The following is a 12,967-nucleotide window of genomic DNA, read 5'->3' as shown; positions in this document are numbered from 1 at the left end:
TTTGGTGAGGAAGGAAGACCAACCTGAGCTTGGAGGCAGGGGCAGGGCCGGGGACGGGGGTGGGGAAAGCAGTCCCTAAGCTTCTAGTGAATGAGAAAATCACAGAGATTTCAGCCAGGGAAACCCTGTTCTCACAGGGATGATATGCTAACGCTATTAGCTTCCTCTAAGTTAGTTGTGATATCTGTTCATTTTTATAAGATACAATGACCAAATGGTAACTTTAGGATTAATTACTATAAAAACAAATAGTAACTTTTTAAAATTATGAACAGTTTATGTCCACACTACAACCCGCCTATGGATGTTTGTAGCAGCTTTTTTTTCTTTTAAAGATTTTATTTATTTATTTGAGAGAGAGAGAGAGAGAGAGAAAAAATAAGCAGGGGGAGCAGCAGGCAGAGAGAGAGAGGAAGAAGCAGACTTCCTGCTGAGCAGGGAGCCCAAAGCGGGGCTCAATCCTAGGCCCCTGAGATCACGACCTGAGCTGAAGGCAGACACTTAACCGACTGAGCCACCCAGGCACCATGTACGTTTGTAGCAGCTTTATTCATAATTGCAAACACTTGGAAGCAACCAAGATGTCCTTCAGTAGGTGAAGGGATAAATGAAGCATGGAATATTATTCAGTGCTAAAAAGTAATGAGCTATTACACCATGAAAGGATATGGCAGAACCTTAAATGAATGTCATTACGTGAAAGAAGCCAATCTGAGAAGGCTGTATACTGTATGATTCCGACTGCGTGACGACCTGGAAAAGGAAAACCAGAAATAAATGTTGCCAGAGGTGGTGATGGAAGGGGAAGGGGAGACGAATAGAAGAGCACAGAAGAGTCTTAGGACAGTGAGAATACTCTGTATGATATTATAATGATGGATATATGTCCTCATACAACTTTTTACACTCATAGAATGTACAACATCAAGAGTGAACCCTCAGGTGGACTATGGACTTTGGGTGATTATGTGATATATTATCATATGTTTATCCTTGTTCGGAAAGATACCGTTCTGGTGAGTGATGTTGATAATGGGGAAATCTATGCTTGTGTGGCATCCAGAAGCATGTGGGAAACCTCTGCCCCTCCCCCTCATTTTACTGTAAATCTAAATCTACTCTAAACAACTAAAGTCTTTTAAAAAAGTAAGATACGGGGGCGCCTGGGTGGCACAGCGGTTAAGCGCCTGCCTTCGGCTCAGGGCGTGATCCCGGCGTTATGGGATCGAGCCCCATATCAGGCTCTTCCGCTATGAGCCTGCTTCTTCCTCTCCCACTCCCCCTGCTTGTGTTCCCTCTCTCGCTGGCTGTCTCTATCTCTGTCGAATAAATAAATAAAATCTTTAAAAAAAAAAAATAAGATACGGGGAGGTGTTTTGGCGAAAAGTAGCACTTATTGAATGTCTACATGGCATATATATTTGGCATGTTCACCAAAATATTTATAGTGATTTTTTGTACAGTGAGATTTAAGGTGATTTTTAAAAGAAACTTTTTTCTTCATAATTTTCTGTATCATTTGCATTTTCTCAAGTGATCATATATTATCTTTACAAACAGCTACAGCAAAAGAGCAAAAAGGAGATATTTCACATATTGCTCTTAGCACATTATGGCTTCATTGTCTTCTTATGTTAAACTCAAAATGTTCTTGTGAACAGGAGATACCACGGGTGAGACATTTGCTCCCCAGTTAAATTTAGTAACGAAGGATAAAAGACAAATTGCCAGATAATTGGAAAATACTTACATTTTAAAGCACATGCAACCAAGATTCTTACTCTAACTTAAGCTTTGAGTTGAAGGTAATGCCATTTTGAGGTATTTTCCAGATAGTCAGGAGGACAGTGAGAGGCGTAATGGGGTCCTACCTCTGTATAATCCAATCCAAATTTGATGAAACACAAACACATTTCCTCATCATCCTGAACCTGGTGATGAGGAACCACTCAGCAGTGTTTAACTTTCATTTTAAAAAACTGAAGAATGAAGAAGTGGCAGCTGGAAGTCTGCTTATGGGTGAAATCAGTGTGGATGAGGGAAATGCAATATTTGTAGAATTACAGCAACAGGGTAGAAATTTGTACCATTTTTGCAGAAAGGAATTATAGGATTCTTGCATTTGATAATAGCAAGAGGGAATTTCTGTCATCAAATTACGTGTGCAGAAAGGAGTAGGCACAATAATAGTTGAAAATTATTATTATAGGAATTTTCTATTTATGCCTAATTCCACAAAGAGTTTGAAGCACTTGTTAGGAGGTGTTTATGGTAGCAAGCTATAAATAAGAAAGCAGGACCAGAGTAAGTATGAATTCATTCTACGGAGAACGCCGCAGTTGTCCTCTCCATATGTCCTCTCAGGGCACAAAGAAAGGCTGAAAATTCTAGAACATCAGTGCTCCCTACCCGAGGCAGCCATCAACCAATGACTGATGGCAACTGGAGGAGAACTATCCCAGTTTTTCTGCCCCTTGAGGATGTTGTATCAATTCCTTCTGATCGCTGAAGGAGCCCAGTCATGTGGCAAGAGGAAAGGCAGGAGATGGGATGGGTTCCTGGATGTTGGGTCAGGGATGTTGGCATTGGTGTCTACTGAACAGACTTAGTAGAAGAGTGTAGGATCTGCTGACTTGTTGATGAAGGGAGTCCTAGTGCGCCAAGCTTGGCAACCGGGAGACCTGCCATCTGGGAGATGTGGCTAGACTTTGTATCCCCAGGTCTTATGTCCCAGGACTCATCTTTCTCTGGGGATTCTCACTTTTCACTAGGACTCTCTGTCTACCATGGTAGCCTCAGAGGGTGGCTTGTCCGCTTTAATGCACTCTCTAAAGCAGAGCTCAGGCCTGCCTGGACCATGTAAGCCAGGCTTAATGGCAGAAGCTGAAGTGCACGCAGAATAATACGCACTAGATGCTTTCCCTCACAAGGAATGTTGAACACATCTTCTCTGTGCCTTCACGACCGGGCTTACTCCTAGCCTACCTCAGCCTGCCTCTGCAGAACTTTGTGGACACCCCATTCCTGGGCCCTCAAGTCCAAACCCCACAGAGTGAGGACCGAGGGGAAAGACTCTGTTTCCCACCTAAATAAGGCCCCGTGAAAGTCATTTTGCTGCCTGAAGATTTGACTTTCTCTCAGATGTTGGACAGTGGGAACACTACCCTTTGGGGAAAGCTCACCCCCTTTACCTTACTATGGTCCAACTAGGACAACTACTCTAACTTCCGTTCAGGAGATTTACATAGACTATAGCAGGGGAGCTCTCTCCCTACGGGGTGTGACATGATCTCACCTGTATTTCATATGCATAACCGGATGGATTGCAGAGGGGAGCGACCTTATGCAGAGAGTCTAGTTGGGAAACTAGTGCATAGTCTAGATGAGAGGAAGAAGGCGGCATGAACTATCCCTGATGAGCATGGGAGGGACAGATCTAGTCAGATCATAATAGGTTTAATAGAGCTTGACAGTTGATTAGTTGTGGGTGGAGATGAAGGATCTGAAGACATCTTTGGTTTTTTTCTGGGTGACTCCAAGGATAGCGATACTATTATCTAAGAGAAAGGGTGGGTTGGAGAGGCAGGGAAGAGGGCTCAGCCTACAAATGTCAATTTTAGGTCATATGGGGATGCCTTGGAGAGATGCTAAGAAGCTACTTAGAAATGTTCAGTATCTTTTTATGTATAGTGAGAAGCCAGAACTAGAGCTGTTGATTTGGGAGTCCTCAGTACATAGGAAATTGTTAGAAATCAAGACAACATATGAGGTCTCTGAGGAGATCCAGAAAGACCAGAATGGTGTACAAACAGTGTTGGGACATACACAAGTTTCAAGGTTGGGTGGGAGAGGAGAGCTAGTCAAGGGGACAAGGAGGAGAAATTGTAGAGTGAGAGGAGCCAGATGCTGTCGGAGCTGAGGTCCTTTTCTCCAAGTACTGGGAAGGGGAGAGCTTGTACTTGGTGCTACTCCCGCATGACAGAGGTGAAGATGGTGAGGGATGACGGGAGGCAGTGCTCTCTCCTGTAACAGTGGAGCGAAAGGCCTTCCGCTTTGCTCTTGATGGAGCTTCGGTCACATCCAGGAGCTCTATTCTGATCACCTATCTGCTGACAGAGGAGGCTAGAGGGATGGGTGAGGATGGGCTCGGCTTTCATGGTGCTATGAGGGCCACTCAAGAGAGTCAGTCTAGTAACAAATGATTTTTCTCTCCTCCTTTTGCCAACGGTAGCCGTCTGCTTGATGCATGATGGAAGGTGTTTATGCAGGCTGAGCTTCCTCGCAGGGAGCCAAACCCCCAAGAAACACCTGTCCATGGGGCCTGTGGAGTCAGGTCTCCTAATGCGTTGAGTCTAATTACTCTATGTGAATTTGGAAATAACTGTGAGTCATGTGGTTAGCACTTTTCAAAAACAGAAGATTCTGTACTACTCAGTGTTGTTTGGGGGGCTTTCGTGTGCCATTTTAAAATAGGAACACTCTTTTTTGTAGCCTTTGTCACTGGTGCTGGCCTAACATCCTGGAACCCTCTCCCCATCCTGTGTATCAAATTCCCATTCCTCTTTTCCAAACAACTGCTAAGTTCAGTCCATTTATAAAGTCATTCTTAATTAATCAGAGGCCTAGATACACAACTCCTGTGATTCTCTCTTCACTCAGCACCCACTAAATGCTCTCACCCACTGGGGGTGTGTACTTAATGTAAAGACTCATTTAAGGTACGTATTTGCCTAGCCCATGTCCTAATCTCTCTCTGTTTATATCATTATCATCTCAGACAGGAATCATCTAATGTTAAATTCTTAGGCATCATTCTCTATGCTCACAGTTTTGTGATCCGATGGTTGCTTATTCAGTGTGTTTGATGATATTAAGCAAGATTCTCTCACGACCTTCTGTTACCTTTCAGGAATATATTTTGGAGAGATAAACAACATAATACTTTGTTTTTTTCTTGACTAGTAACTCACTTAACTCTGAGGTCTTCCTGTTTGTTATTCTCCCAGTTATCCCCTTCCACGGGCACAAACAATAAAACAAATATCTCAGGAGGAAGGGGAAAAAAAAGACGTTGGATAGCATCGCTCAATAGTTCAACAGTAGTACACAGAGTCTGGTGAGTCTGGTGGCCCCACTTCTATCAGTAGCTGCTTGACCTCACTTAACCTTCCTGTTAGCTTCTGTTTCCTCACCAGAAAAATGTATTACTTTCCAGGGATTCCAGGAGACCTGATGTTCATAAAGGACACAGTACAGTGTGGTGTTACCCATAAAGCCCTGAAATAAAACCAGGAGCAGAGGATTTCTAGTGGTAGTTCTGGCACGAGCTAGCTAGGTCAACCTTGGGCATTGATGTTTAAGGTAATGGTTTCCTAAGTATTGATTTCTAGGCAATTAGGTGATGAATTAAATCCTTTCTGTTCCTGGGGCGCCTGGGTGGCACAGCGGTTAGGCGTCTGCCTTCGGCTCAGGGCATGATCCCGGTGTTCTGGGGTCGAGCCCCACATCAGGCTCCTCCGCTATGAGCCTGCTTCTTCCTCTCCCACTCCCCCTGCTTGTGTTCCCTCTCTCGCTGGCTGTCTCTATCTCTGTGAATAAATAAATAAAATCTTTAAATCCTTTCTGTTCCTTGGTCTCTGTGGTAGTGCGAAGAAAGGGTTTTAACAATTATGTAACACGTAGTAGCTACCTGCCAGGTACTTTTCTAATTATGGTACACTTATTACCTCAGCGAGTCGTCAAAGTGCCCCTTTGAGGAAGGTCCTCTTGCGCTTCCTGTTCTACAAATGAGGAAAGTGAGGCATAAGAGATTTACCAGTTTGCCCAAGGTCACCCAGCTTGGAAGGGAGGAAGCAGGATTCCTGCCCAGGCTCCAGATCCTGCCGCTTCAACCACCACACACTCCAGCCTGTTGTGTAGAAAGGTCACACAACTTCCTCAGCTTGGCCCCAGGAAGACAAGCCAGGGATCTTTGTGAACTGTGGTGCCCTTGCTTGTTAAGCAAGTCCAACTGAACAAAGCTGAATGGTATTTGTACACTGAGTCAAAGTTATGCGCTTTATGCATGTTATATTCTGGAAATCTGTATTTAATTCTGAAAATTTAAAGGTGCCATGCCATAGACTTTCAGTCTCTGATTTAATTTGCTTACAGTCATTTGAAAATTAGGAGATGTGATCTCAGCTTTCCAAAGTACTTCCAAATAACACATTTCTGGAGCTGGAACAGAAAACTGCAGCTTTAGGTAGATGGAACGAAAGGCTGAAGGGGATGAAGCATTTACTGGTTTTGAGATAAAGTTAAGCAGCTTTACCGAGACTTCAGAGAGACGCCCCTCCCCCCATGAGGCCTCAGCTTAGCAACATGTCTCCGTCCAGCAAGACTTCTTGCCCTGAAAACTAACCCTGGCGTGGTTTGGTGGCTCCTTGTCACTTGCGCCTTCTAAAGTTCTAAAGAGTGTGTGGGATGACAATCAGATTTTATGACATAAAATTTTATTTCAAAATAGTTAATCTTTGTTGTATTTGACCTAATTATTCTCCACCCCATGGACGGGATGGCTTGTCAGAACTGACTCCCGTTGAGACAGATCAGGGCTCCAGGCCTGCCCACCTCTGAGCCTGGAATGTGAGTTTCCCTCCTGGGCACTGAGCCAGCTTCCTATTTACTTAGAGGCAGTGAGCACCTCAGGAGCAAAACAGAAGTTGTGATGCAAGTTTTGGCTGCAAAGCACGATCAGGTTGCCTAACATGTTCAAAAAACCCCCTGTGATCTGGAAAATTTCTCCAAGCCTGGGTTGGTTTAAGGCCCAAAAGGATTAAATAGTCTTTTTTTTTTTTTAGTTCGTTAACTCAGTCCTAAGGCAACAGGGGGCAGTGCAAACAGTGAGGAAGCCTCCTGTAATGGTGAAGTGGGGGTGGAGTCTGTACCCGGGCAGAGTGCCCTCTGAGAGCTCCTTCTTCCTGTCCTGGGCATCCATCAAGAGAAGGTGACAGTGAAAGCCCTTTGAAGCCATGGGCAACCCCCACCCCCGTTTTCTTAACCAAACATCTTTTGAATTCCCAGGTGTTTATGAGTATGTTTTTGTGCTTTTTAAACAAAGAGGCAAAAGAATACAGAAGAGGGAGGAGTGAAGCGTCCTTAAAATGACCGCATGGGACGTGCTTCTGAGAGATCTGCCATACGGAGGTGAACTCTTTCCCAGTGCTGTGGAATAAAGGAAAAGATTGAGGGGCAGTCCCAGATTGCTTTGGGAAGAAGGGGATTTGATTTACGGTTTGGGGGACGCCACTTAGACTCTGAGGCAGCTGGGATAAATCTAAGTTAACTAGTTGGAGGGGAACAAAAGAGGACAGGGCATTCCAGGAGGTGTGGAAGGCGGGAGCGAAGGCATTAGGGATGACCAACATGGTGGACGGTTGTAAGCAGTTTCTTCCTAAGTCCTTCAGGCTAGAAGGACTCACATGGAAAATTCAGAGGTCCTGTTATTACTATGGCAATAGCTGTTGGGGGTGAGGGGAAGGGATTCAATTCAAGAAATATTAAAAATACAAGTGAGCTGACCTTTTAACCGCTCTTCATATTATTAAGGGATTAAAAAAGTAAACTCTTGATAATTAGACCCCTGGGGAGAATTTAATTTGCATCTAGATGTGATAAGTGTTTAGTAATTCAATGCACGTTTTGCATTGGCTGGTATTGAGCTAGGTCTCAGGCTGGTGATAACATATGCTAGATATAGTGTGATCATTAGGCCAAATTTTATCCTCTGCCCAGCAAAGGAAAATTAAAATCTGGTCTTTTTGTCATTCCTAAATGGCTTCTGGAAATATTGCAGAAGAGAGCTGTATAATAGAGTGACTTCTGTTCATGTGTGATCCTTATCCAGAATTTTAAGAAGCTCAGAATATTGATTATGACACTATCCCCATAGGTCTGAGGACAGGGATATAGTTATCTTCTTGAGACAGATGGGAAACCTGAGAATGAAAATAATTAGGCTGCTTGCCAAAGGTTTTACACACACACACACACACACACACACACACACCCCAAAATAAAAACTGAAGCAGGTACAATTTTAACTGTGCCAGAGCCTCTGAAAGCATCAGTGTCTTAACCAAATTCATTTTCTCTATTTCTGCATTTCATTCTTTGAGATTTCTTATGTAAACCCTTCTTTTTACTGTTTAATAGAAAGTAGTAATTGATGTCTATATAGCATATATTCTTCCTAGCATTTTTATAGAAAAAACAACCGTAGAAGTTGAATTGCTGAATGAAATGTACGTATACAGCTTTGACAGGTATTGTCAAATTGGTCTCCAAAAAAAAAAAGAAATTCTTGAAATAGCTACATGTCTTGAGTGCCGCCGTGGGCCTACCTCTGTGCTGAACACTTTCATTGCATTAGCCTCAGACCTTGGAAAAACCCTATGAGGAAAGCACTACCTGGTTTATGGATGGGAACACCGAGGCTTAGCAGGGTAAACACAGCCAGAAGGTGGCAGGACCAGGACTGGAGCCCAGTTATCCTCCTACCAGCAGAAAGTGGAGGTGCCTGTTTCCCATTCCCTTGTAAGCATAGGCACATTAGCAATCCTTATAAATATTTGCCAGTTTAAGTAAAATGTCATTTATCTCCTGCTTCTTGTCCGGCGAGGATAGGATTGGGCATCTGGTGTGTTTATTGTCTGTCTGCATTTATAGTTTTATAAATTGCCTATTTGCCTCCTCTGTCCCCTTTTTACTAGATTGTTCATCCCTTTTTATTATCAATTTCTAAATATTATAAGTAGTAACCCTTCGTCATGTGCGGCAAGTCCTTTTTCTCCCAGTTTGTTTTAACTTCCCGTTTTGTGTCTTTTGCCAAATAGAACTTTAAATTTCTTAAATTGCAAATCTGAGTCTTTTATGGCTTTAGAGTATTGTTACCCTTATCCCATCCTAGGAGTATATAATTTTTCCCTATTTCTCCATAACTTCCTCCTTAACATTTACCTGAGATTCTTTTGGTGTAAGGAGTGAGGCAAAGATATTTTCTAAAAGGCTAACTAGTTGTCTAAATTCTATTGATCGATAATCTATCATTTACCACTGATTTGAGCTATGTTTTCGCTAAGCAGACTTGGTTTCTAGTTTTGGATTCTTCTTGAGAGGTAGCATGCTGTCTTAGTCACTATAACTTTATGTCTTATGTAGAACAAGTCTTCCTTCCCTCTTCAGAATTTTTTGGACAGTTTTTCAGTATTGATAGTGCCAAATTAACTTTGAAAAAGTTGTCAAGTTTAAAGACCTCCTTTGGGGATGTTTATTGGGATTTTGTTGAATTTAGTTTAGGAAGAATTGACAACTTAATAGTATTAAGTCTTTCTTTTTAAGAAGTTCATTTGTACATATCTTTTCATATTCTTCAGTTGGGGTTTATAGTTTTCTTCATGTAAGTCTTATACTTCTTCTGATAAATTATTCCTAGTTTGGGTTTTGTAGCTTTATGAATGGGAATATATTTTTATTATATATTCTAAATGGTTCTTTTGATCTACTAAAGACCTGTTGACTTTTAATGATTTACCATTGTCCATCTTACTGAACTTTGTTTTTAGTAGATTAGGCTAATGTCTCCTGAGTTTTCTAGTCATGTATTAAACACATCCAAATCATGGCATCTTTCCTCCTTTTCTCCCTCGATAGCTTTATCTTTATTTTTTCTTCATCTCTGACAGCTTTGGCAAGTATTTTCAGAATAATAGTAAGCAATAGAGGTGATAATTGGTCTTATTTGGTCTTAGCTTTCATGGGATTTATTATTATTTTTTTTATTTACCATTTATCTTTTGACCTGTGAGCATAATGTTTTAGTCACGTCAAGGAGACAATCTTCTACTCTTTTCAAAAAGTTTTTTTGTTGGATTACAAGTTAAACCTTATCAAGTACCTTTTAAACATATATTGAAATGATCATACTTTCTTTTACCTGTTAATAGAATAAAATATAGTAAGTTTTCTAATAATACGCCCATTGTTGTGCTCTTGGAAAAATTGCCACTTGTTTATGGTGGGTTTTTCTTTTAAGGTAATGGTCAGTGACATCAGGTCACCTGGGTGGCGGCATCTGACTAGATTTTGCCTCCGGTCATGATCTCAGGGTTATGAGATTGAGCCCTGCATCTGGCTCTGTGCTGGGTGTGGAGCCTGCTTAGGATTTTCTCTCCCTCTGCCCCTACCTCCCCCCAAAAATGGTAATGCACGATAGTATAGAATTTCCTGGTTATCTGAGTGTCATTGCTCCTGAGAAAAGTCCATATAAAATGAATTCTTCAAAATGAGGACTAAATTTTGTTAATATTTAAAAAGTGGGGGAAGGAGTTTGACCAAAAAGCTAAAATTATGAAAATCTTTGTTGAATGCATTTCGTTGTTTCATCATAGACACTAATTTTTAGAACAAAATAATTTTTCAGATAAAATTCTGTGGCAGAATACTACATATTTTATTTTTGATTACTATAGTTAAGTTTTAAATAGGCTCTATTTAGCAAGTGTTTGAGACTTCATCAGTTTCTCAAGGGCCTTTCCCAGGATGTTATTATTCAACTCATTCTCTCTTAAAAATGACCATCATGTTGTTTTCTATATCAGATTTCTTTTATTCACCTATGAACAGATCTAACTCTGCCAAAGCCTTATCTACCATTGCCTTCAGGTGGGAATCTTGCCATTCACAAATATCACTTTCCATAGACTGCATGAAAATTCTTCAACTTTCACAAGATTTTCATTTTATTTGGCAGTTAGCTTACACTGCATATCAAGATGTTCACCACACATAGTACCACGTTCAGGAAACTGGGAAGTCAATATGGAGGGCAAGGATAGATGGTGTTACTGAGTGGAAAGGAATATTTGTGTGGGGGACTAATTGTAAAAGAATGGGAAAGCAAAGACCCCATAACATGAAAACCACTAATATTTTCTAATATTGCTTTCCTGTTCATTTTGTAAGTATACGAACTTCAATAATGAAAATCCCTGCATCAGTATTCATGAGTGAGCTTGATATGTAGACAGAGGGGTACTTTTCCTGAAGTCCATAACTAGAAGTTAGATGGTCCAGAAATCTGATGGAAGAAAAAAATTTCATTAACCTATAATGCAAATATAGCATTTTCTTCCATTATGAACTAACCCACAGCACTGTTAGCAGTAATTGTGATGTTGTCACAATGGAAATCATGGATATTTTCATACTATGTTATAGTGTTTACAGATATTTTAAAATGCAACTACTACTTCACCACTACTAAAATGTAGTAGTGCTAATCGTGACTTCAAAATTATTAGAATGACCAGGTGCTCCACTAAGTATTTAATTTCTTAAAAAAGCATATATATTATTCTATCTCACTTAAAATTTAATATTTTGATACTTCTTTTGTAATTATATGTATATATATATTAAGATGATAAAGATTTACTTTGAGAAGGGATCCATAAGTTTGACTAGACTAAGGAGTCCATGACATAAAAAATATATATATATATATATATATATATATATATGAAACCAGGGGTTAATAATAAATATATTTATATAAAATAAATATGTATAAATATAAAATACATTTATATTTTATATTTATTTATATTGAATATATAAATATATATATTATGTTATATATTTATATAAGTATATATATTTATAAATATATATATAATATTATATATAAATATATATATTTCTTTTATATATATCTTTGGCTATATCTGTTATATCTTTTAGTCCTAGGATTGTATCACATAGTTCCCTTTAAAAAAAAATGGGGCACTTTCTTTTCAGGTTTAAACCTTAATATCATCTTGCTTTTCATGGCTAAAAATAATTCACCCATGAAACCATCTGGGCCTGGATGATTTTCGAGAGGCAGTCCTAAGAAAATCTTACTAATTTTTTTTTTCTAAAAAATTTGTCTATTTGGTGTATGTAGCTCTTATTCAGTTAATTTTGGTCATTTGTGTTTTCATGGAAATCTTCAATTTCTTCCAGGTTTTAAAATTTATGAGCAGATTATTCTTGCATTATTTCTTAAATTTTCTTTGCATGGAAGTGATTAATTGCAAAGCATTATTGAAGAAGTAATCTTTTTTTTATTTATCATAAGTCCGTATACCTTGGGAAAGTTCTATAATTATCTGGAAGACATAATTTACTGTCTTTAGATAGTGCCCCCAGCTTTGATTCTTCAGGCCAGGAGTCATGATTTTTTAAAAGTGTGAAATTGGAAAAGGAACTTGCATTGTGTTCAGGTTAATTTCTACCTATTCCAGAGATGGTGTTGGGACTGATGCTTTTGGGCAGTGTCGTCACCGTGCTAAGGCCATTCCCTCCTTCTGTTTGTGAGGATGCCAGAACGAAAGGTGAATGAGAAATCTGTTTTACCGGCTAGTAGTTCTAGCCAGTCGATGGCCCTGAGGTCCCACACAGCGGGACAGGAGCTAGGAGGCCAGGCTGATGTCCCATACTGGAACATTAGAACCCTGGGGGCCCATGGTCTGTGCTGGGGAGACTGGTCCAAGATAGCCAGCTGTAATCAGGCAGTGGGGATCTCAGAGTTCACTTAGGTCCAACCCTTACAAACTAAGAGTCCTAAGGTCGCCAGGAAGCAGGATGATGTTCTGGGGGTGTTTTGCATCTTGAAGAAAGAAGAAACAATTTGGAGAGTATTTGAACTTTTACACTTTCTTGTACATTAGATACAGCTAGCTTCATTGCATATTATTCTTTTTCCTTTCTTTTGTTGTACAGCCACTCTCCAGAGAGACCGAATCTTCAAACATTTTACCAGGAAGCGCCAAAGGGCTATGCGAAGGCGAGTCCACCAGATCAATGGACACAAGTTTATGGCCACATACCTGAGGCAGCCCACCTACTGCTCTCACTGCAGGGAGTTTATCTGGTAAGAGGTTCC

At 40.3% G+C, this 12,967-nt stretch overlaps 1 protein-coding gene across 2 annotated transcripts in view; it reads left to right on the top strand.

The window, feature by feature from the left end:
* PRKCH (protein kinase C eta) overlaps positions 1–12,967 on the top strand; it is a 220,806-nt gene that overhangs the window by 104,188 nt on the left and 103,651 nt on the right. For both annotated transcript variants that reach the window (XM_008701186.2, XM_008701195.2), the window contains exon 3: positions 12,805–12,955. In XM_008701186.2, coding sequence (XP_008699408.2) covers positions 12,805–12,955 — 151 coding nt within the window. The remainder of the gene's footprint in view (positions 1–12,804; positions 12,956–12,967) is intronic.

The sequence above is a fragment of the Ursus maritimus genome, unplaced genomic scaffold, assembly GCF_017311325.1.
Source record: "Ursus maritimus isolate PB19 unplaced genomic scaffold, ASM1731132v1 scaffold_25, whole genome shotgun sequence".
NCBI lineage: Eukaryota > Metazoa > Chordata > Mammalia > Carnivora > Ursidae > Ursus > Ursus maritimus.
This window is presented reverse-complemented; position numbering and strand designations above follow the sequence as displayed.